Source organism: Diospyros lotus, chromosome 9 (assembly GCF_014633365.1).
Source record: "Diospyros lotus cultivar Yz01 chromosome 9, ASM1463336v1, whole genome shotgun sequence".
Lineage (NCBI taxonomy): Eukaryota > Viridiplantae > Streptophyta > Magnoliopsida > Ericales > Ebenaceae > Diospyros > Diospyros lotus.
In genome coordinates this window covers 24,089,053-24,114,836 of record NC_068346.1, presented here as the reverse complement: position 1 = coordinate 24,114,836, position 25,784 = coordinate 24,089,053, and the positions used below count along the sequence as shown (strand labels likewise).

The 25,784-nt window shown below is 37.6% G+C and overlaps 1 protein-coding gene across 1 annotated transcript; it reads left to right on the top strand.

The window, feature by feature from the left end:
• The first annotated feature begins 11,802 nt into the window (after positions 1–11,802).
• Positions 11,803–17,947, top strand: LOC127809623 (uncharacterized). Its single transcript, XM_052348565.1, has 2 exons — positions 11,803–12,347; positions 15,999–17,947. The coding sequence occupies exons 1-2, from the start codon at positions 12,201–12,203 to the stop codon at positions 17,640–17,642; spliced, it is 1,791 nt and encodes a 596-aa protein (XP_052204525.1). The 5' UTR covers positions 11,803–12,200; the 3' UTR covers positions 17,643–17,947.
• The last annotated feature ends 7,837 nt before the right edge of the window (positions 17,948–25,784 follow it).

Below are 25,784 nucleotides of genomic sequence, written 5' to 3'. Positions count from 1 at the left end.
CCGACTCACATCCAGTACAGATTATGACCATTCATCTCAATGGTACCAATTTCCTGTGTTGGTTGCAATCTGTTCATATATACATTCGAGATCTGGGAAAGATTGGCTATTTGACTGATGCCACATCAACCCCAAATAGTAAAGACCCGTTGTATGACATTTGGGATGTCGAGAATTCAATGGTGATGACGTGGCTTGTTAACTCCATGGAAGAAGAGATAAGTCCGAACTATATGTGCTTCTCTACAACAAAGGAACTATGGGATGAAGTCACTGCCATGTATTCCGATTTGGGGAATCAATCCCAAATCTACGAGCTCAACTTTAAACTTGGTGAGATTCGACAAGGTGGTGATACTGTCACCATATATTTTATTTCTTTAAAGCGCATTTGGCAAGATTTGGATCTCTTTAATACATATGAGTGGGAAAACACAAAAGATTACAAATATTATCAGAAAATGGTCGATACTAACCGAGTATTTAAGTTTCTTGATGGACTCAATGTTGAGTATGATGAAGTCCGAGGAAGGATCGTTGGTAGAAATCCACTCCCGTCTCTTAGTGAAGCTTTTTCTGAAGTTCGGAGTGAAGAAAGCCGAAGACTGGTTATGTTGGGCAAGAAAAAGAGTGGTGAAAATGGGCTATTTGAAAATATGGCGCTCGTTACTGCTGATGCTAATGCTGGTGGATGGCATATTGCAGGTCAACGAAAGGCAGAAAAAAAGTCTCATGTTTGGGGTGATCATTGCAATAAACCACGCCATACTCGAGAGACCTATTGGGTGTTTCATGGCAAGCCAGCCAATTGGAAGCCAAGATCGAAACAATCCCAACCTACCACCCATGATGCTGATGCAAAACCATTCACCAAAGAGCAACTTGATCAACTTCTGCTACTGCTAAAGCCTAATCTGTCCCCTGGTACACCCAATTATTCATTAGCCTATTCAGGTAGAAATTCCTTTGCCCTATCTAGCTCATTTCAATCTGTTCCATGGATCATTAATTCAGGAGCATCTAATCATATGATTGGTTTATCGCATTTATTCAACTCGTATATTCCTTGTTCTGGTGGTGAAAAAATAAGAATAGCCGATGGTAGTCTTTCACCTATTGCAGGTAAAGGTCTCATTAAACTCTCTGACAATATTGATCTTCAATCAATACTCCATGTTCCTAAACTTGCCTACAATCTTCTATCTGTTAGTAAACTCTCAAAGACTCTAACTGTTGTGTTATTTTTTTTTATTCCTATTGCATTTTTCAGGCCCAGAACTCGGGAAAGACGATTGGCAGTGCTAGAGAAATAAACGGGCTCTACTATTTGGATGGGGATGCCTTGCATAATAAGAAAGCTCACGTGCTGAGTGGTATTAGTTCTACTTCTATTTTTAATCAAATAATGCAATGACAACTTAGGCTAGGCCATCCTAGTTTTCCTTACTTGAAATATTTATTTCCAACATTGTTTAAAGGAGTGGATCCTTCTATGTTTCAATGCGAGAGTTGTCATTTATCCAAAGATAATCATGTTAAATTTCTTCCAAAACCCTATTGTCCTTCAAAACCATTCTATTTGATACATAGTGATGTTTGGGGCCCTTATAAGGTCTCTACTTTGTCTGGCAAAAAGTGGTTTGTTACTTTTATTGATAAATCCACTTATCGTGAAACTCCCCAACAAAATGGTATTACTGAACAGAAAAATTGACACCTACTAGAGGTTGCTAGGGCCATTATGTTTTCTATGAATATCCCTAAATACCTCTAGGGTGATGCAATTTTAATTGCTTCCTATCTCATCAATCGTATGCCCACTCGTGTTCTATAGTTTCAAACTCCCTTACACTCTTTAAAACAACTCTTCCCTCTATGCCGTATATATTCTGAGTTACCCTTAAAAGTTTTTGGATGCACTTGCTTTGTTTACGTTCCTCAAATATTTCGTTCCAAATTGAATCCCACAGCTGAAAAATGTGCCTTTCTAGGTTATGCACCAAATAAAAAAGGGTACAAATGCTTTAATCCTATCACCAAAAAAACTTATATTAGTATGGAGGTGTCTTTCCTCGAAACTCAACCCTACTTTCCCAAAAATTATCTTTAGGGGGCACATATTGAGAAAGAATATAATTTTTTGCATTCTAGTATTAAGGAGGATAATTCCTTAAAACTCTATGATTCTCGTCCTACCATAATTGGTACTCCCCTCCACTCTGATTAACAACTCAAGGATATAAATGTTCCAAACATTGTGAAACAAGGTGTGTCTGGTTCACAGGTGCCTAGCATGATAGGATTGGAACTAGGGGAAAAATTACCACAAACGGATCAGAATATTCCAAAACCAGATCTTTAGTTTTATACAAGAAGGCAAATCCTGAAGAATACTATCAATCCGAATATTCCTCTAACTATTGAACAATCGACGTATTCGAATGATGGGCCTTCCTATAGTACTTCTTCTTCTCATGGTAACTCTAAACTCACTCCTTCAAATTATTCTTCATTTAACTTGTCCGATCTTGATGTCCCTATTGCTACTAGGAAAGGAGTGAGATCTTGTACCAAACACCCAATTGCTAAATACCTGTCATACCAAAAATTGTCTAATTATCATAGGGCCTTTGTTTCAAATATTTTTAACCTACATGTCCCAAGAAAAATTCAAGATATATGCCCTTGGTGACCTAGATTGGAAGTTAGCAATCCAGGAGGAAATGAGTGCTCTTAGAAAGAATGGAACTTGGGAGATTGTGAACAAGCCAGAAGGCAAAACAACAGTAGGTTGTAAGTGGGTATTTACTATAAAATGCAAGGTAGGTGGGAGCATAGAAAGATACAAAGCAAGGCTGGTTACTAAGGGATTCACCCAAACATACAGTATCGAAATCAAGAAACATTTGCTCCAGTAGCTAAAATAAACTCCATTCGAGTTCTCCTCTCCCTTGCAGTGAATTTTGATTGGCCACTCCACCAATTTGATGTAAAGAATGCCTTCCTAAATGGTGATTTAGAAGAAGAAGTGTTTATAAATCTTCCACCAGGATTTGAGAAGAGCCTTAGTACAAACAAAGTATGTCATTTAAAAAAATCCTTGTATGGTCTAAAACAATCTCCGAGAGTATGGTTTGAAGGATTTGGAAAGGCGATGAAAAGCTATGGTTACATTCAGAGCCAAGCAGATCACACACTGTTCTTCAAGCATGCTAGTGACGATAGGAAAGCAATCTTAATTGTTTATGTGGATGATATAATAATGACTAGTGATGACAAGGGAGAGATTGAAAAGCTTAAGAGGAGATTAGCTCATGAGTTCGAGATCAAGGACTTGGGTCGTCTAAAGTACTTTCTTGGGATGGAATTTGCAAGATCTAAGGAGTGGATCTTTGTTAACCAACGTAAGTATATTCTAGATTTACTCAATGAAACATGAATGCTTGGGTGTAACGTTACTGAAACTCCCATTGAACCCAACTTAAAACTTCAACCTGCCGAGGCCAAGAATGTGATAGAAAGGGAGAAATATCAAAGACTTGTGGATAGACTTATCTATCTATCACATACTCGACCAGAGATAGCATTTACTGTAAATGTTGTAAGTCAATTTATGCACTCACCTGGTTCACAACATTTTGAAGCTACCTACAGAATTTCGCAGTACCTAAAGGGAACCCCTAGGAAAGGTCTACTTTTTAGAAAACGTGGACATTTTCATATAGAGGCTTATACAGGTGTAGTCTGGGCAGGCAGTATAACTGATAGAAGATCTACATCAGGGTACTGCACCTTTGTGGGAGGCAATCTTGTTACTTGGAGGAGTAAGAAACAAAATGTGGTGGCCAGAAGCAGTGCTGAAGTCGAATTTCGTGCAGTTGCCTATGGTATTTGTGAGGTCATGTGGATAAAGAGGCTTCTATCAAACTTAAGGGTCTCCACTTCCCTACTAGCTAAAATTTATTGTAATAATAAAGCTGCAATCTCTATTGCTCATAATCCAGTTCTCCATGACTAGACGAAGCATGTAGAGGTGGATAAACACTTTATTAAGGAAAAAATTGATAATGGAGTAATTTGTATGCCTTGCATTCCAATAGTTGACCAAGTGGATAATATTCTTACAAAAGGATTACACAAAACTCAGTTTGAGAATCTTGTGAGCAAGCTTGCCATGGAAGATATCTTCAACCAGCTTGAGGGGGAGTGTAAAAATAGAAGTATTTTGAATATAGAATATTCTTTGTTAGAAGCTATGTATATTCTGTATATATTCATTTTTCCTTTTTGTTATTTTCCTTTTGTATTATTATTTTCCTCTATAAAGGGAAAAGGGGAATTAACATGTAATCTTAAGAAATAGAGAAATATATTTTTCTCAACCTTGTTTAGACCTTTCTTATGCTACTCTCGACGCCGGAAGCAAGCTATTTGTCTTTGCTTCTTGCTGGATACCACCGCCTGAAGCTGCTGCTGTTATGTTACAGATTGGTTACAACCTTACTCCAATCGTGTTGCAACTCACTCGAAGCAATCTTCTTCTGTGTCCTAGATTCTATCACGAGATGTAGACTTGAGTCCATCCATACCCAATTCCAATTAGAATTGAAGTTTGTGACGGGATCCTTTTGAATCTCGACACCACTTCGAGTTCCCAGTACTGGATCTTCAAAGTTTTTTGGAAGCCAGTTGTTAGTATCGATTCTTCCTTGTTTCAAGTTGCATTCATTTGAAGTTATTGGATCTTCCAATTCTGTGTTGTTTTTGTTCTTGGTGGTGACTGTTGTTTGAGTTGCAATAGTTTTTTTTTATTTTGAATCAGTTGGGTAGAGATCTTAATGGCAGTCCTTGTAAGTCATAGTAGCTGGACTGCAAATGGACATTGTGGTGGAAAGGGTGATCGTGGTGGTGATAATAGTGGATGTAAGGGTCATGGTTCAAATGTTATGGGGGGTGAATTAGGTGATTGATAAATTAAAAAACCTTTTAGGAGATTTTGAAATAAAATATCAAAACAATGAAGCACAACCAAAATAAAATGCAAGAGAGACACGAGATTTATAGTGGTTCAGCTAAACTTAGCATAATCCACTCATTTAGCTCCCACTAAGGATTTTCAAACAATTTACTAAAACTTCCTACCAAACCCAGTAGGCCTTCTAGCATAAATCGCTACAAACATCCTACTTAGACAAGTAAGCCCTCTAACAACAAGTTAGGAAAAACAAAAGTTGAACAAAAGAGAGAAGATAAGAGTAGACACTCTTAGTTATAATGATATCTCAAAGTAAACATAAGACTTGAAATCAAATGATACAAATTAAGTACAAAGCCTTTTGAGAGAAAAATAAAGTACCAGCAATTTTGATAAGTATGAATACAATATGTAATCTCAACTCAACTCATTCCCATCCATTTTCCTTCTCAAGAGCTTTCTTTGGCTATATTTATAGGTATTCCAAACCATCAAAAGAAACTAACCCTTATAGAGCCATTGGACCTTGCAAAACTAGTCGTTAGAGAGACCTGCGACAAAAACAGTCGACATGTTCTAAGAAATAGTCGACCAGTTAAATTAAAAACAAAGGAAACAGTCGACATGAAGTACAAGACGGTCGACAGGTAGCCAAAACGGTCGATCGATTTTGATGCAACAATGGTCGACCGCACACAGCCAAGAGCTATATTTGAACTAGTCGACTCGCTTAAAAAGCCGATTGACATCTTGGCCTAAAATGATCGACCGGATGGAATAGGCGGTCAACAACTTGGCCTTTCTCAAATTTCAAGCATTTCAAAACCATTTTGATGAAACAAATTTAAACAATTATTTTATCATAAAAATATGATTTTCCAAATGCCATCAAGAATATTGACCATAAGATTTTTGGCAAATAATGAAATTGATTTTCATGATTGGTGCCCATAGAACTTATAGAATGATTTAAGAGCACTAAGTTTAGAACCATTTACAAAATATTTTCATCATCAAAACACAATTATTTTTCATCATGAAAAGTAAAACATCATCAAATACTAGCAGCAAACCTACATGTTATCACTATGGTGAAGCTTGTCACATTAGACGCACTTGTTGAAAGTTTCATGGGAAACCCTCACAACCATCTATTGACAATATTACCACTCATGATAAGAGCCATTCTAAACAGATAGTTCTGATCTTTGCTGATGAATACATTCATTTTACCAATACTAGGCCTCCCAATCATCCATTAAAGCCCCAACAGCCTTGGTGATAGCTCAAGTAATCCTACATGTCTTTTGTTATCCTCTACCAAATGGGTCACTTACAGATCATATGACTGAGAACCTAGGTATCCCAACCTACTGCCAATGAAGCTGAAGATGGACCAGTCAACGAAGAGATGATTGATCAACTTTTGAGAATGCTGAAGTCTAATCCGTCACCTAATATACCCAATTGTTCATTGGCCTATTCAGATAGAAATTCTTTTACCCTGTTTAGTTCCTTTAAATTTGCTCCTTGTATCAATGATTATGAGGCATCTGATCATATGACCGGTTTATCACATCTATTCAATTCGTATATTTCTTGTTTTAGTAGTGAAAAAATAAGAATAGCCGATGGTAGTCTTTCACCTATTGCAGGTAAAGGTCTCATTAAACTTTCTGATAGTATTGATCTTAAATCAGTACTTCATGTTTCTAAACTTGCCTGCAATCTTTTGTCTTTCATTAAACTCTCAAAAGACTCTAATTATTGTGTTATCTTCTTTGATTTATATTGTATCTTTCAGGACCAGAACTCGGGGAAGATGATTGGCAGTGTTAGAAAGATAAATGGACTCTACTATTTGGATGGGGATTTCTTTAGTCATAAAAAAGCTCATGGATTGAGTAGTACTCGTTCGACTTCTGTTTCTACTCAAATAATGCAATGGCATCTTAAACTAAGTCATTCTAGTTTTCCTTACTTAAAACATTTATTTCCTGAGTTGTTTAAAGGAGTGGATCCTTCTATGTTTCAATGTGAGAATTGTCATTTATCTAAAGATCATCATGTTAAATTTATTTCAAAACCCTACTGCCATTCAAAACCGTTCTATTTGTTGGATCCCGAAAGTTTATCAAAGAAGAAAAGCTGTGCTGGTCAAAGTGTGTCCATTTTAGAAGTTTCCAAATCTGATACTTGCCTAATTTAGACTTGGGAAACTTTCCTAAAGGTGTACATATGAATCTTTCCTTTCTTGAGTGATATATGTTTCCTATGTTATATTCTTTCTCCTCTATAAGAGGACTTACCGTGTACATATGAAAATATGAATGAATTATTCAATTTCCTACATGATTTCAAAGCCTACGATACCTTCCTCTTGTCCCTAAACCCTAGTGTGCCTTCATTGCACATCCCAGTTCTTTCTTCTCCTATTCTTTTTGACCAAGCCTTCATTTCTACCTTATTCACCCGATTGCAAAGGTGAGCATGTTTGAGATTTTAGAAGTTACCCCATACATGACAACTGGAGAATCAACACTAGTTGATTAGCTAGTCGGAGTCGGAGCCAGAGCCAGAGATCTACCTGGAATGCATCAATTCTATTACCTAGACGATAGGAACTACTTGTAATAGGTCCAGCTAGTAAGGACCTTCCTCAAAGGTCGTGGAAAGATCAGTCACTTGACTAACCTACCTCCTAAAGCCTCTGATCCTACCTTCCTAACATGGGATATTGAAGACTCCCTAATTAGAATCATGGAGGGTCGACTAACAATGACGCAATCGGATCAATCAATCCAATCAGCTGTGTCGGAATTGGATGAATACTAATTCCTTTTTTTTTACTAGGATTCTTATTTAGCAAGTTATTTACTTATTTGCTATGTAATTTAGGATTGAGTTAGTTTTATTATTCCAACTTGTAGTTGGATTAGGTTAGTTTTGTTATTCCAACTTGTAGTTGGATTGAGTTATTTTCGTTATTTCTACTTCTATTTGGATTGGGCTAATTAAAACCCATTAGATTTAGGATTTAGTTTATGACTAGGTTTAGGATTTTTATTAGTTTTCAAGTAGAATTAGGATTTAATTATTTTTTGCCTATTTAAAGGCTTTTCCATTGTAAGCAGGAGAGGAAGAAGATTATAAATTGAATTAGAGAGATTTCTTTGTTTCTATCTTGTTCTTCAATGAAAAAAATTTCGAACTTATCAAATGATTGATTTTTTTGTGGCGTTCAAGACATGACCTTATCAAAGATCTGGGCAATCTTTGTGGCGTTCAACAACCCAATTCTTTGTTCTTGTTTTCCCATGTCAATGGGTCTAGATTTTAACATAATCTAGGTTCTTGATTCGTAAATCAACGGGTCGAGAATTATTTGTCTTATATCCGATTTTGACTTTTCTGGGGTTCGTTTCAATCTTTTGTGAGTTCCTTTGGTTTCATTCCATATCGGGTTCGCATCAGTTGGTATCAGAGCTCCAAATTGCGTATCACTCCCTGATTATGTCATGGCTATGGAATACCATGCAACTTGAGGTGAGTAAAAATTATTTGTTTTTGGCTTCAGCAAAAGAGATTTGAAAAACAATGAAACAAACCTACTCTAAGGTCCAAGATGCCGTAGTCATCTTTTAAGTTAAAACAAATATTAGTAACACTAAACAAAGGCGCCTGATTGTAACTGAATATTATAACAAGATGCACGATTTGTGTTGGAAGAAGAAAGAGATAAGAAAGAGTCTGGATGGATAAGGATCGAGAGTGTGTAAAAGTTCACAGCAAATTAAACTAACAGATAAAAGAAGAGTAAGGATGAAAGAAATTTTGGAATCAGCTAAGGATATACAAGTCAATAGTAATCCAAATCTATAAATTAGATTAATTACCTGAATTGTAGTAATAAAATAATAAAATAGAGTTGTTAGGAATATGTCAATTACCAAACGCATACCAATAGTATGTAACAAGTCCAGCCAAACACAGAAGAAGTACAAATTGTACCATAACTTTTAACAAACACACCGAAATGACATGATAGAATACAGCTAAGGCAGTATGCATACCTTGTTTTTCCCGACCCACTTGGACCACCAATGCCTACAGTTACAATTCCTTCTTTTTTTTTTCTCTTAGGTCCTGAACAGATTTTACCAACAAGTAATACCCATGATCGAAAGACTGCAAAATCAAAAACCACCATAATTAGGCCACCAAAACGGAATATAAAGCGATAAATGAACAAGCCCGTGGTCATAAACATCAAAAAACATTGGTCATTTTCTATACTAGTCCAGGAAAAAATTTACATCAGGCCCCAAATTATCCCTCTCAGGATCGGATATATATCCCAGAAAGAAATAGAAGAACTAGTACACGCATCGCTCAAATTAGAATAATCACCAAACTGAATTTCAAATTGACTTGAAGAAAATAAAAATAATAACTAATGAAACCCAGTATAAAATTATTCAGATTTTCTTCTGTACATTGATGAACAAGCAAGCCCAGATGAACATTAATCAACCATCAGCAAAAATGAATTAAGAAACCCAGGAGGGAGGGAGGGAGAGAGAGAGAGAGAGAGGGAGTTTTACTAACCACATGGAAGAGGGAGAGACTGAAGGATGGAAGAGGAAGATGAGGAAGTGGAGGGCTGCTGGTAGAAATCGCGGCCGCCCCCTTCTTGGAAAACCCGTTGCACCACGTCATGGTCCATGGGCACAGCCCCAAATCCGAGCCTCCTCTTGGCTGCAGAAACTCAATCGAAGACGATAGATGCAGAGAATCTTGATTTTGCTTTCTGGGTTTTATATATGCATGTGTTAGTTAGATTCCTCGTCAAGAAACCAACATCTATGTTCCTTCTGTTATAATTTTCGCGAAGCTTTGGACAAGGATGGGACCTGCAACATCTTTCCACTGTAGTAGATAGCTATGTTATACGGAAATGAAAATGGGAAACATTTTCGATAGAAAACAGAAACACTATAGTAGATAGCTATGTTATACGGAAATGAAAATGAGAAACATTTTCGATAGAAAACAGAAACGTAGAAACAGACATTCTTTTAAAAAAATAAACATAAATAGAGTCTAAAACGAGAATAAAAAACATTTCGAAAACGAAAAAACGGCCTCTATAAAGTATTTTCGTGTAACATAAGTAGATAATGTATTAGAATTTGCAGGGAAGTGTGATAGTGGAGGAGAAAGGTACCACGCCAAATTTGGAGCACAGTAAGGATTTAGTGTAATTTTTGCTTTTCTTAATGTTACTAACAAATTTTGAATTTATAATTTCTAAACAATAACTAATTTCTTAAATAATTTTATCAGATGCACCTAAATTAAAATTTTGTTTAAAATTTTAAAAATTAAATTATAATTATCAAATCTCACTCAATTTTGAATTTTTTTTATTTTATTGTATCCTTATGTTAACATGAGACATCCTTTTTATATAAATAGATGACTAAGAGTTCAAATTATATTTGAGTTTTTATGACAAAAGAGAAAATCCAATGAAAGGAAAAATAATTGAATGATGGAAGGGAGAGGAAGTTACCTTACTCTTATTTCAATTTTTAAAGAAGAAGAGGAAAATAAATTTTTTTTCTCTTATTTTAGAGTTTAAAGTGAGAATAGAATAATTATAATATTAATTTTTTAATACAATTTTTATTTTATATTATTATACATGAAGTGTTTGTTGTGTAAAGTTTATTAATATTAATTTAACATAATTTGGAATCTCTTGTAAGCTAATGATCAATTAAGATATTTAATGTTGATGATGCGGTGACCGATCACCTTCTTTCGCCTCTACTAGAGCACCTGCAATGGAGGTGGAGACTTGCTCCCCCGGTTAATCTCCGACGTTTAAGTCAAATTACCAGATCAAAGAAAAACTTAAGAAGAATCCGATGGTTTCTCTGTTTTCAGAATTAAAGAGTTTGATCCCTACCTCTTTCTGGCCTTCTTCCTTTTATCCCATTGCCAAGATGAGGATTCTTTTGAAATCTCCGGGATCTCTATCCCGTTTTTTACGGAATCTTACCGATATGAGTTCTATAATCACAATCTCTCGGGGGAGCTTCTATCTCCCCCGAAGTGTTCGGGGTAGCTCCTATCTCCATGATCCTCGACGAGATGGTCAATTCCGAAGAACTTGGAGAATCCTTGTCGAGCAACAAACCAGCTGGCGTGGTGATATATACCTGCCATGTGCCCCTCTTAGACCCAAGCAAGATGATGTCGGTGAAGTATCTCTTTAACGGACACGTGGTCTTGCTGTCATTGGCTATATTTTCAGTGCACTAGAGTAATTATGGACCCGAGGGTATTCCCCTCATCAAATGTCTTCCATTCTCTAAGCCATTTTAAAACAAAATCTCTTTCAGATGTTATTTCTCTATCTCAAATCCTAATTCCTTTATTTATCCTAAAATTCTTCACGCTAAGATTGTTTGAGGTCTTAACATCGCTCTTTTGTTTGCTCCACTAGTTTAAATCAATTTAGGTACCTCCAATGTTTGTCCATGAAAATCTAAAAAAATTATCTGTGTAAGTTATGAATTTTAAAATAATCATTCATTTTTTTTTTGGTTTATGTAGAAATTAAGTTTAGTTATCATTTGATTTTGTGTAGGATCTTATCCTTTTCTTTTGTTGTTAGATACTAACACTTCAAGTTTGATCCAAAGCATTTTCTTTTGTTTGCTGTTTTGTTAGATTTAGTTGTCGGGCCCATGAAAATTGGACAGTCCATAAATTGAAAACCTTCCTGTTTCTAAGGGCCCACTGCCTAGGCCCAGCCGCCCACCCCCTCCCCCTCTGCAAAGCTTCGCCCCTGCCCTTCTCTCTCTCTCGCTTTCGCTCACTGCCCTGCCTCTCTCGCTCCGTCACTCCCTCCGTCGCCCTCGCCGTCGGAGGCTCGCCCTCGCTCTCGCCTCTCGCTGCTCCGTTGCTTCGAGCCTTCGTCGCAGTTTCGCACCCTCGCCGGCTCTCCCTCTGTCGCTCGCCCTCGCCGGATCGCCCTCGTGGCCGGTGGCTTGCTCTTGCCTCTTGCTCCGTCGCTCTCTGTCGCTGGTGGCTCGCTGCCTCAGGGCCCCAAAATCTCAGGTACGGCACTGCCGCCGGAGCAGTCGGAAAGGGGATTCCGCATTGACTCGTCCCCGGCACCGGCTGGGGAGGAAACAGCCGCGCGCGACGGGCAATGGAGAACTTCACGGCCCTCGTCATGAAACTGGCCGCCTCCGATCCCTCCAAACCCCTGACGCCCGGTCGGAAGGCAGTCATCGAGAAACACCTCCGTAACTGCTTCACCGAGTTTCGCACTCCCAAACATCCTACCTACGCTGCGGTAACACCTCTATCTTTATCACTCTCTCTATATATACATTTTCTGTGTATATGTTTGAGGATGGAGTTGGTCCAGTAGTAAGGTTATTTCCTGTAGGATACACGTATTGTGAAGACAAAGGATAGTGATTCATGAATAAATAATATAGTGCCCTAGGGTTTCAGGTATTCATTGTTTATCGTCAAACAAATGGGAAAGAAGCTGGAACTTTCAACTGCTTGTTCAAGTTACGTGTAATTTTGTGCATAATTTTGACACTTACAGAAGGGTGATTAACACATTGCAAGTCTTTCTGTTAGCTACTACTGATACTAAGATGGATTACTGAAAAAGTTCGTCTCAAAGGGTAAATTTAGGAAATTGAGATTTTCACACTGGCAATGGAGAAAATCAGATATAGAGGTGGCCAATGCTTTTATTTGTCTGAGAATTCAGAGGATGAAATTAGGCTAGGTCCCAGACAAGCCTTTTATGATCTGCTATGATCATCTGTAAAAATGAAGCCTGTGTATTAAAACCTGTTCCTTTGCAGTCTACAAAGTCTAGGAATCTGGTCTTCCTACAGGGGATAGAAATTCTCTGGACGCACATACAGATCATGCAGAGCGAACTTGTTCAATTGTTCTTCATCTTTTCTACCAGGAATTTAAATGCTTCAACTTTTGTTCTTTTTATTTTAAACATTGCTTGTCTAAGATGTGAAATATTGCTTCTCTCTTTGTGAGGTGAAGCTGCTGCCTTCTTGTATCTTACATCTTGGAGGGTTTTTATCATAGATGATTGAAGGCTTCTTTATATAATCTCCTGGCCAGAAACCATCCCAATCAAACCCAAAGCCTCCTCAATTGTTTTACCATTTTGGCTATCAACACTACAGGAGACCATCAGGTTGTCTGCAAATGTCATAAGATTAGTACTATCTCTTGTTATCAGTGGTGGAGCATTGTGGGGGTGGGAGGCATGGCCCCCCTTCCTCTGCATAGCATTTGAATTTATATTATACATTCTTATAACTTTCATATATAATATAAATTCTTATATAGTGTTGAAAATTTAATTATAATTTTTATAAAGATAGCCTCCAATATTTAATATTAAGAAACAATGAGTGTAATAGCTTTGTAAAATAAGACCTAAATTTGATGTTAAGAAAAATAAGTGAAGAGATTATATACAATGACATATTGTTACATTAAAAACTTGTCAAAGCTTAATAAAATTATGCATGAGTAGTTGTATTTATACATTCTCTTTGGCCCCCAAATAGTAACTGTCACCCTCCGGCCCTGCTTGTAATTTGCATTTCTTTTAATTTGTTGTCTCCTGCAGCCTTCATCAAGATTCTGGACAACACTTCATTTATGAGTATAAATAGGAAAGGCGAAAGTGGATAGACTTGGTGCAGCCCCTTCTGTGGAACAATTTTGCCCGTTTGACCTATTTATGAGAATTGAACAGGTTGTAGTCTCTAGACTCTGGCTTGTCTAGAAAACCAAGTTTTTTGAGAACCCAGTAGATTAGCTCCCATTCCATACATCATAGGATTTAGCCATATCCATTTTGATTGCCATAAGGCCTCCTTGACCTTCTTCTTCTTCTTGTCTCCAGTGTTAGAATAATATCGTCAGCAATGTTTCTGCCAGGGATGTAACCATCTTGAAAAGGTGAAACTATATTACAACATATCCAGCCTTTATCCCACTATGTGGGGTCGGCTACATGAATTCTAGACTTTCATGTATTTCTGTCTTTTGTCATATCCTCATTTAGATCCATATATTTCATATCAAATTTTAATGTCTCTCCCAAAGTCTTCTTGGGTCTACCTCTACCTCTTTTTGTGACTAATTGTTCCATTTCATCAACTCTCCTCACAGGAGCGTCTCTTAGTCTCCTTCTCACATGACCAAACCATCTTAGTCTAGTCTCTCTCATCTTCTCCTCAATTGGCACTACTCCGACCTTATTACGAACAACTTCATTTCTAATTTTATCCTTTTTTGTATGTCCGCACATCCATCTTAACATCCTCATTTCCGCTACACTTGTCTTTTGTTCAAAGATTTTAAGTCTGTTTCCAAAGATTTTGGAGATCATATTTTATGATATGTTGCAACTTGCAAAGGCTGATGGGACAAAGTAACCTTTGTCGTGTTCTCTGTTTTAGGAAGTATGTGATGAAGCTCCCTTAACATGTAGCCATCTTTAAAGAAGGCTTGAACCATTTTAATCAATTCAACATGTATAATATCCCAATTGTTTTGAAGAATATGGGGGACATAGACATACCATTAAGACCAAGTGCTTGAAGAGGTGCCATTCCTGCTGACACTTCTTGAATTTCTTTAGTGTGTGGGAATTTTGCAGAGATCTTCCTTTCTTCACCTGATAATACTGTGCTAAAAAAGTCTTCATGCTGGTCTGGTGATTGAGGATGTGCGAAATGGAAGAGATTTTGAAAGAAATGAATGAAATCTGTCCCTGTTAGATCTCTATTTGTTAATATGTTCATTAACTCTCAAAAAGATTTTGAAAGAAATGAATGAAGTCTGCCCTTATTAGATCTCTATTTGTTAATACATTCACTAACTTATCTTTGAGATAGTCTATCTAATTCCTCAGATTACTAAAGGCTAGGAGGGGAGAGGATAGCTTGATAAAGAGAGCGAGAGAGAAGTTTCTACATGACGCTCTACTGTATATTGCTTAAATTGGATATGTTAAGCATGCCAGACAAGCATTTCTATCTATGGAAGTGCATACATTTTTTATTTCCTTGTCTAAAAGGTGTTCAAAAATCACAAACCAAATTCTGATTTGTGAAATGGGAGCATAGTACTTCTAGGGGTCCTTTGGGCAGAATTTGGTGCTGGAAAAGTAACTTGGCATATGACAATCTGTCCTGGTCATTGAAACTATTAGAAGAAATCACTTGATATTTATTTGAATGTACTGTCACATGACAATATCCATGATCTGCTTATTCCAATTCCTGTGCCTTACTTGGTTGCCTCCTATGAACTTAGAGATTTCCAAAGACATGACATGAATGTAACTTCTAAAAATAGTAATCTGGAGGATGGGCAATAAATAGTGACAGGGCTTGAATAGATTAATCATTTGGTCAAGTCAAGACTTCTAGATTGGTTGTGTAACTGAAGCAGCAAATCGAGCTGCATTAATTTGGATCAGGATGAGGTTTCTTAGAATATTCTTTTGGAAGGAGCTGTTGAATTTCATTTTGCAAGCATTTATGGAAGATGGAATTCTTCTCCTTGTAAGTGTACATGTAGCACATGTGGCTTCTCAGAGGGTTTTGAACTTCTTGAATTCCCTGGAGGATGATTGTCCTCCACATTCATCTGGATATGATCTCATAAGGTATTTCTAATTGAAGTTTAGTTCTGGCTTTTTTTTTTCTTTTTTTTTTTTTGGGGGGGGGGGGGGTAATCCCCCACCCCTCTTTTTATGCGAGCGGGGTATCCCCTTTGGTTAAGTTTTATGTGGTGTTGTTTTTCTTTTGTTTTGACCTTTTTTGTGTGTGTGTTTTTCTCTAGCTTTTTTCCTTTGTAATGTTTTAAAGAGAGAGACAAACTTTAAATGTGTATAATGTTGTGAAGTTTTGACATTTTTATGGTGTGTGTAATCCAGATGATATACAAGGCACTATTGGGACTGAAGGATGATGGAGGCTCCACTGAGGGATCCATATCAGAGTTTATTAGGAAGGAGTATGACGATTTGCCTTGGGCTCATTTCACTTATCTGAAACATAATCTAAAGAAGCTTTGTGATAGTGGTGAGATTGTTATAACTAGTAGCAACCGTTATTTGCTTGCTGATGGAACCATGGGCCTTAATTCTGGTCTTTGCTCTAGTCCTAAGCCAGAGTCGACAAAGCAGGTGCAGAAGCATAAGGGGAAGAAATTAAATGGGCGAGCCAGCCAGGGTAGAAAGAAAAAAGTTAAAGAGAACATTCAATGCGAAGGAGAATATATGGTAGTGTTTCAAGGGCAAAACCAAGTACATGATCAAGTGATTGAAGAATGGAATATACCAGTGGAACCACATAACAATCTGATTGAAGAATTAAGTGTGCTACAAGCTCGAAAGCTAGACAAACAAAGTATTCTCATTGGAAAACAGAACCAACCTGAAGAACAGGTCATGGGTTTAGAGCATATAGAGCCAAATCAACTAGAAGATGCAAGCCCTGAAAGACCTCCCGGGTTTGAGTTTGTGACAGTTCAGGAATTGTCCAAGTTACAGGAGAGACCACTTCTAGAAGGGTCTCCATTACTTTGTTCTCAGCAGAAGAATCCAAAAACCCACCTGGAAACAAGGAGGATACCTGTTGATATGCCTTTCAATGCAGAGCAGCTTAATGAGGAGAAGCGATGTGAGCAAATATATTTAAAGGTGCCTCAAGGTACACCTGATACATTCTTGCCTCCTTCGACATCAAAAAAGCCTGCAGGTTTAGCTACAGATGCATATTTGGTTGAGCAAGAGCAGCAACCAATGTTCTCGAACCAAGAGATGCAGATAGAGCTTGAGCTAGCGACAACAGAGAGACTATCTCGAACAGAGAGGATAATATCGGAGGTGCAACACCAACAGGTGTTGGATAAGCCACAGTGCAGACAATTACGCCAACGGCCTCCTAAATTTGAAGCTGCTGCTACAATTACAAAAGATGAATGGTTGGCTCAAAGCCATCGGCCTGGGGTGCATCACTATCAGGAGAATATGCAGCCCCCAAATAGAGGAAAGCTGCAGCAGTTGAAACAGGCACTGGCAGAGGAATCAACTCAAGGAGAGAAACAGCGATCAAAACTCAACAGTAGGCTGAAGTTGCTTTTTTCTTTTCCAGAACGAGCAAAGAGTTGTATTGATTCACAGAGAGAGCCTGGGCATCAAACAGTAATTTCAAGTTCTGAAAGCGCAGAGGGTCAGTGGGACAAACAGTTACAGAAAAAGCCATGCCGTGGGCAGTCACAGACTTTGCACCCCAAATCTGAAGCAACTGCCACTGCAACTCCATTAGAGCCTACACAAGATCAGGACAAGGAGCAGCAACACCCAGCTCCAAAAAGATGTCGGCGATGTTGTAAGTCTTCACATAATTCTGAGCAACAGCATCTGGAGCAAACAAGGAGTGAAACCCGAGGAAGGTCTCCTAACCAAAAACCAGGTGATGCAACAAGCAACAATTTGTTGCTTTTGGAGAACCAGTTGCAAACATACAAGCGCAGGGGCAAGGAAAGACAACAGAGGCTGGACAAAGTAAAATGACACAAACCTGGTAGGTCAACATTGCTTATACTTTCCACTCCCACCTAGATGAAATTGATGGGCATAAATGAGGCAAAAAGTAGCCTTGGCTGGTGAGTTCCTCACAGTTAGCAAGAACTCTGATTGCCTTCATTGATATTTACAATCCCTATTGATATCTTGGCTTGCTGTTTTGATCAGTTTGTTTCCTTGGGTTGCAGCCTAAAACTGTCCTATTATTCTGTACTGTCTGTTTTATATAGGTCTGCCATTAAATTCATCCAAATATCCATGATGCACTTCTTAATTTGTGTGGCTAACTAACATGTGGAGCTAGGACAAACAGAATTGGAGATTTTCACTGAATTCCAGAAGGAATTCATCACTTTTAGCATTGCTTTCCGGTGATTGGGCTGGGACTACAAAATTTCCTAGTTTTGGTTGGGAAAATAGAAGTTAAATTTTGACTTCTGCTGTTCTGCATCTATATATTGCTAACTGTGACTTTATTCCAGCAGCCCATTGTTATTTATTACTTTTGGCATAAACATTGCAGACTAAGTGGCTGTGAAGTAAATGCCTTTTCTTTAAATCAAACATCCTAAATGGAATGTTTGTCATATTTCTTGTGTTTTATTGCTATAACTTAATCAGTGTCCTGCAGCACCTTTGTGGATTGCGATCAATCTTCCAGTTTTCAGCCCAACAGATGAATGCCACAATTACTGTTGTGTGCCATATTAATGCTTATATTGGGTACGCAGACATGAGTGTTGGTTCTTTTGATTTTCCATGATGGAGACATTGTCTTAGATGAAGAGTAAGAGTCAGGTGGAACTGTATTTTCTCTGCTGCTTTTGTCGAAGATAACCTTTTGGAAGGTGGCCTCCAGGATTGTGTTCGAGTTAGCTTTACACTTTTGTTAATTCTATTTCTGGAAAGCTAGTTATGTTATTCGCCTTCTTCTTTGATACCACGTCAACAATCCACTGCATACATTGAAGTCCTTATGCTATATATTTGTTGAGGCTTTAACAGGCAGCACATAAAGCTAGAACTGAAGAAAGCAAGGATTGACATGCTATTCACATTTGTTAAGTTGATTTTCTCCTTTTTTATGCTACAAATGAGGACGACCTGCAAATCTGTTTGATTTTAAAAATTTAATTTTTTAAAATTTTTTTGTGGCGGTTTCAAAATTGTCGCTAAATATTATAAAAATTGTCATTAAATCAATTATTTTGTGGCGATTTTTTAAATCGTCGCACAAAATATAATTAGCGGCGGTTATTCCAGCGGTTGTTAAAAACTGTCGTTAAACGCTCCACGACGACTAATTTAGTGGTAGTTTTGAAAATCGTTGTTAAATGTCAATTTTTTTATAGTAATTATAGCGTTGGTAGTCAATTCTAAATTAGGTTCATAAAGTAAAAGGTTCTCGTTGCACTATTCTACATAAATGTGTCTTAAGAGTTAATCGGATATTATTCAAAGATTTCTTAATTAATCCATTCTTAATGAAACTAATTTTATTTTCTTGATTTATGGACACGAATCCCACATATTTGCATCATGTGTTACAAGTTCATCAAATACATTTGTAACAATCATTTAATCTTTTCGCTCTTCGTTTTTTCAAAAAAACTACTTTTTTCCAATTCTGGAAAGTGTTTAAAATTAGGTAAAGTTTGGCCAACAAATCGAACTTTCGTTTCAATCAATCAACGAATATCTTCAGGAATGTTTTTACACAAACAGCCTAACTTTTTCACATTTAGCAGTATAATTTTTTTTCAAATAATTTTGCGGGAGAGATGGATAGTACTTTCTAATTTTCAAGAGTTGAACATTCATTTTTTTTAAAAAAAAAAACTATAACAACCCGCTCCCACTTTCGGGTGTCACTCGTGAACGATCATCTGAATTGCTCACATGTCAAGTCATTTGTGAAGGGCGGACGATGTTTCAAGGCGAAACGCCCTAGGTGGGAATTAGGCTTCGTCCTTCCATTCCCTCAACTCTAGAATCGTCTAGCAAATTGACTTTATGAATACCACTCTTCAAATAAATTCTCCCCCAAAATCGTTATTTATTATTTCATTTCTTCTTTTCCAAATGTTCCACCGGACTCCATATAATTCAAATTCTAAAATTTTCCTTTATTAACAAATCCAAGTTAGCTCATTGATTTATCCCAATTTCAAGAAAAATACTCTTTCTTTTTATTTTTTCAAAGGTAGGAATTTTGCCAAAATTTTCCCCAAAATAGCCCTTTTTTGGAAAATAATTCCGGGCCTCAAATCTTATCTTCTTCTTATCATTGCCCTTAATTTTTTTTTTTGAAAAAAATTAGCCAGCGGTGCTCTGGGCCTGCTTGGGGCCCCAACTACCCGTACACGCCTGCGCGCGTGCCTGGCCACTTGTGCGCGCGGCTGCCTGCGAGCCCCCACTTATGCGCGTGGCCTGGCCACCCATTGCTGCTCACTACTGCTGCACCTAAAAAAAATATATTTTTTTTAAATTCTCAAAATTTTTAGATTTAATTTCTGAAAAATTGGGACCCCAAATCCAAAATTTGGCCTCCCAAAAACCCCCCAAAATTTTTCCAAACTAGATGCCTTTAAACTAAGTAAAAATGCAATTTTTCTTCCAAATCCCACACTTTGAGATTCAACTTCTTGGCAAATTAACCCAAAATTTTCAGCATTTAAATTGCAAAAAAAAAAAAAAATACATCAAGAATCCATAGATTTAGCCACCAAACCCTTATACAAAACTTCATACATCTCATATGAATCATAAAACTTTAGCTTTTAAAACAAATACAAATTCTTCACATAATCTTTTTGCTCAAGCCTTCAACTTCTAAGTTTCAACCCTTGGATTTGCCATTTACGTGAGAGGATAAAAACCTCATGAGCTATTAAACTCAATAAGGGTGCATATGCAATAAGTATGAATTTAACTTAAACATGTGATGCAAATGCATGCAACTACCTAGGGATTTTTATCCTCACAACCATCCAAGCTTCCACCTACCCTTATCCCACAAACCTTATGGGCACAAGTCTCATGAATAAATGCAACATGCTTAATGCTCACATAAAATTTATCAAACCATATTTACAAATATGCAAGCCTCCATCTCATGGGGCTATCCCTTACCTTAGCATTCTTTGAAACTTTTAAACCCTTCCTAGCTTCCTTTCATCTCTTGTACCCAAGAGATCTTTACACACAAAATAAATCCATGTTACTAGAGAAGAAATAAAGAGAGAAGATCTAGCCTTCATGTGGCTAAAACACAAAAGATCTTACCTTTCTTCTTCATCTTCCTTGGAAGACATTCTTCCTTGGAAGACATTCTTCCTTTCTCTACTTTTCTTCTTCCTTTCTACAAGATGGGAGACTTCTTCCATTTCTCTCACTAAACTTTGCCAAAAAGATTAGGGTTTCCATATACTAGCCCATTTATACTAGCACCCAATCTTTCAAGAATAAATGCTAGCCATTGGATTTATTTGATGAGAATAAATCTCAACCACAAAAATAGCTTAATCCATGCCACTTAGTCTTGCGAAATATCCACCATTGGATTAAATTTCACTTTACAAGATTAGATCTCAACCATCAAAAGAAAACACAATTCATGTGCTCTTGGATTTTTCAAGAACCATCAACCACCTTGGATCAAGTCTTCCAATCCTATAAATAGATTTTCTTTTCTATTTATTTAACTTGGACTATTTTCAAACCCATCATCTTGAAAGACATAAATATATATCATTACATATATATTAAATCCCACATTTTCCAAACATTAATGGGGGACTAATTTTTCATTTTCTTTTGGGGTTTTCTTTAATCCAAGCAATCATTACACTCACATGGCTAAAATGGCTCATCTTATTTCCTTTTTCATTTAAATAAATCCCACCATTTTTTCTTGAACAAGAATATGCCAAGTGTCACCCTTAGACTTCATCTTGGCCTTTCAAGCTTCAATCTAAGCCATCTATGCATTTTCTCTAATTTAGGAAAAAATGATTTATTCTCCAATCCCATAAACAATTTCCCTTTTTTTCAAAATTAATTACTTCATGGAAGTTTCTCCACCACATTTCCAAAATCTAGGTAGGGATAATTTCATACATTCTATATCCCTTGCCCACTATTTGCATCAAGCCTCCTTATACTTGATTTCTAATCATCGCAACAGTATTCGATAAAACTCGAATCATCCCGGCACTACATTGGGACTTCCATTTACCCTGAGGGCGCTTCAAAGCTTCCTCTCTCATATCCTTGGGACATCTTTCATGTCCCGCCTGCATGCCAGTCGCCTCTACCGACTCTCTCTTACCCATTTGGTCATTTCAATTGTATTTTCGTTGTACCAAAAACTATTTTCGTTTCGGTCTCTTTCAGCATCATAAATCTTAACTCAAGACGCTTATCAATATCGTGCCCTTCCTCCTGGACATCCAAGTCCCAGGCCATTCTCTGCTATCAATTCGGTAGATTTTTCAATATTACCTCACAGACCCAAACCACTTTGGGCTCCCTTGGACCGCTTGAGGTCCTTCGAAACCACCCAAAATTCCATCTTTACCCTTTCCATGGAATACGGTGTAACGCCCCGCTCCCACTTACGGGTGTTACTCGTGAACAATTACCCGAATTGTCCACCTGCCCGATCTTTGATGAAGGGCGGACTATGTTTCAAGAAGAAACGCCCTAGGTGGGAACTAGGCTCGTCATTCCCTTCCCTTAAACCCCAGGATTTACTAGTAGAATTGGGCTTTAAACCACACCGCGTTTGGTTAAAAAGAAATCTTGCGAAGACGCCCAATCATTATTTTCTCATTTGAATTTAATTCTTTTCCGACCAAGAATTTTACCGGGCTCCAAAAATCACCATTTAAACCAATCCATTGATGGATCACCAATTTTGGAGGAAAAACTCATCATTTTCAAATTTTCAAAATTTCGGCATTTCTCAAAAAATGCCCAAAAATCCCTTTATTTTGAAATTTCCTCCGGGGCTCAAAATTAATTAAGAAATGCCCCAATTCCTCCCAAAAATTTCAAATTTTAAAAAACATTTGGCCGCGAGGGGCCCACTGGCGCGCCCGGGGCCCCGCGGTGCGCTCGCAGCACGGGCCGCACGCCCGCGCGGGGCTGCATGCCCGCGCGCATCCACAGCGTGGGGCCGCATGCCTGGGCGCATCCGCGACGCGAGGCCGCATGCCCGCGCGCGCCCGCGCGGGGCCGCACGCGCGCGCGCACCAGCGCGCCTGCAACCTCCTACTGCCTACTTCATGCCTCCAGCTGCCATTTCCACTTCTCTATTTCGTTTTCTTTTTTTTTTTTCTACTTCTTGGGCCTCCCAACCCAAAATTTCTAGAAATTTAAAATATATATAAATACTACACTTCCATCAATTTTAGCCTCTTTTCTCCAAAATTAAGGCTTAAACCATAACCTTGATGCTTCCATAATATACATCAAACACACTATTTTTTTTTTTCAAACAAAATCATTTACTTACATCTTGGTTGCTTCCCACAACATACCCAACAATGAGGCTTTCACCCAACCTAGGCTTCAACATGCCTTAAGCCAATGCCTCATTTCAATATAAAATCAAACATTACAAAAATGAAATACATTACATCAACATAGGCTTTCATAAGCCATAACATACACTTGAATCTTCTTTCCATGCCTTCCCATGCCATTCCACCATTTCCTTTAGTTTACCATGCTTTCACAACCTACATGTGAGGATAAAAATGTAACACCCCCTCTCCTAGAACTGCCCGAGAAGAGGTGTTACTGGGGATAATAAAATAGACCAACTGATAACTGAATTCTGATACCAATACTGTATATATCAATTAACTGTGATAAGACTCTGAGTCATCAAAAACTGAAATCATAATTGTATCTAAGGGAAATTCCCTAAACTGGAAATTAAAATGAATCTAAACTGATCAAGCACTAACTAACTACTAATAACTCCCAGACATCTTTGGTCTTGAGTGGCTCCACGTACACACACTACTGGACACTGCTGCTAGGCCCCACGTCTGGTACTCCCCCACTAGGACCTGGAATGGTGAAGAGTACAAGGTGAGCTACAAAGCTCAGCAAGAAATAAACTGGAAAGAATAACTGAAGCTGAATCGAAGAATATCGATACTGATAAAAATACTTACTAAACTTGTACTGAGAGATATAATAATCACTGGATGGCATTTATAAGATGAAATGCACATAAGCTGTAAACTAAATGCAGGTATGCAACTTTGGCCCATAGGCCCACATAACTGTAACACATACCTGATTGATCTGAGTCCTGCAAACATAGAAACTATAAGCACATACTTTGGGCAATATACCCCTAGCTCCCTGGTCGACATCAGGCGAGCAACTCATAACTGAGATATAATTGTACTGATACTAGTGGGATCCCCGCGGACAAGCCGCCTGGCGCGCATAATGCAATGCTCATATAAATGCTAGCACACGATATGTAGTGCTCCACATAAGTCATGCTCAATGCTCATACAATGTGTATGCACATAATCTCACAAAATAATGCTGACCATGTCATAATGAACTGCTAAACATGGTATATGATTTTTACTAGAAATATTGAGATTCAAATATTCTGAAATTTCTAAGTATAGGCATGGCATATTGGATTTGATGATATCTTGGCATAAAAATTCAATATTTGAATAATTGAATATTCATATTAAATTTAAAACTTGAATCAAGAATTTATTGGAAGCTATTTGGATGCCATTTGATACTATTTGGATGATTGAGAAAGTCTAAGGAGGAAGTTTGAATGAAAAACAGCTCATTCGAATGAAAAAAATGGATTTCAGCAAGCTCATTCGAATGGCAGAAAACTCATTCGAATGACAGAGACTCATTCGAATGACAGAAGGCTCATTCGAATGACTGATGATATTCAAAGGCTATTCGGATCTGATCTGGGACTCATTCGAATGACTCTCAAATTCATTCGAATGAATTTTGAAAATTTTCAACTTTTGAACTGGCAAAACTCGACTCATTCGAATGCAACAGTAACCTTATTCGAATCAATTTGAAGATTATTCGAATGACAAGAAGGCTCATTCGAATGCTAAGCTATACAAAGCAACAACTTACTCACATCTTCAAGGGCTCATTCGAATGACAACAAGGCTCATTCGAATGACAGTAAAAAAACCTCAAAAATTCATACGAATGATACGATATCTCAGGACTCATTCGAATGACTGATACATTACAAGGGAAAAACATTACGATAACACTGAAACTTATTCGGATGCTTTGAAATTCATTCGAATGACTCAAGGCTTATTCGAATGACTGGAATCTTATCAGATATACAGCTTACGATAACAGAGATCAAAACTTGAATCAAAACTTAGCTTCACTACACCATTCCAAAAGAAATCTTGGGAGAACAATCCCAATTGATATATAAACAACTTGAGGGATGATTTACTGATCATAATTAATGTAAACATTGCAAGGAATATACATGAACTGGCTGGTACTCACTGTACGCATGTAAAAACATATATAAACATGCACTGAACTGAAATAACTCACTGTAACGCACATATATGAATATACATGCACTGAAATTGATCCAATTATGGAAATCTGATATCCAACTCAATCAAGACCTGTAAGAAAAGATTACAGGGGAAGGATACTTGCCTTATGATCTTCTTAATTGGCTCAATAATCTTCCGAGAGCCTTCTATGCAAAGCTTGAACTCACTGCTCGTGCCTATATATATATACACTGACTGTAACATAAATCTGAAACTTAAACGAAGAACTGCTGGAATTGATGATCGAATGCTAATATATGATCTCGTAAGAAAAGTTTACAGGGAGAATAACTTGCCTTACGACCTCCTTAATCGACTCAATGATCTCCCGAGAGCCTTCTATGCAAATCCTTGAACTCACTGATTGCTTCTTGGCTCTCTGTTCTTGCGGCGTGAAGAACATACGGCTTATGAAACTATATATACATTGATCTAAGAAGCCCTAACGCCATAACTCATTCTCCTATTATAACTAGGAGTCTTTCAATCCGAATCCTCCTCACGACTGGGTTAATTA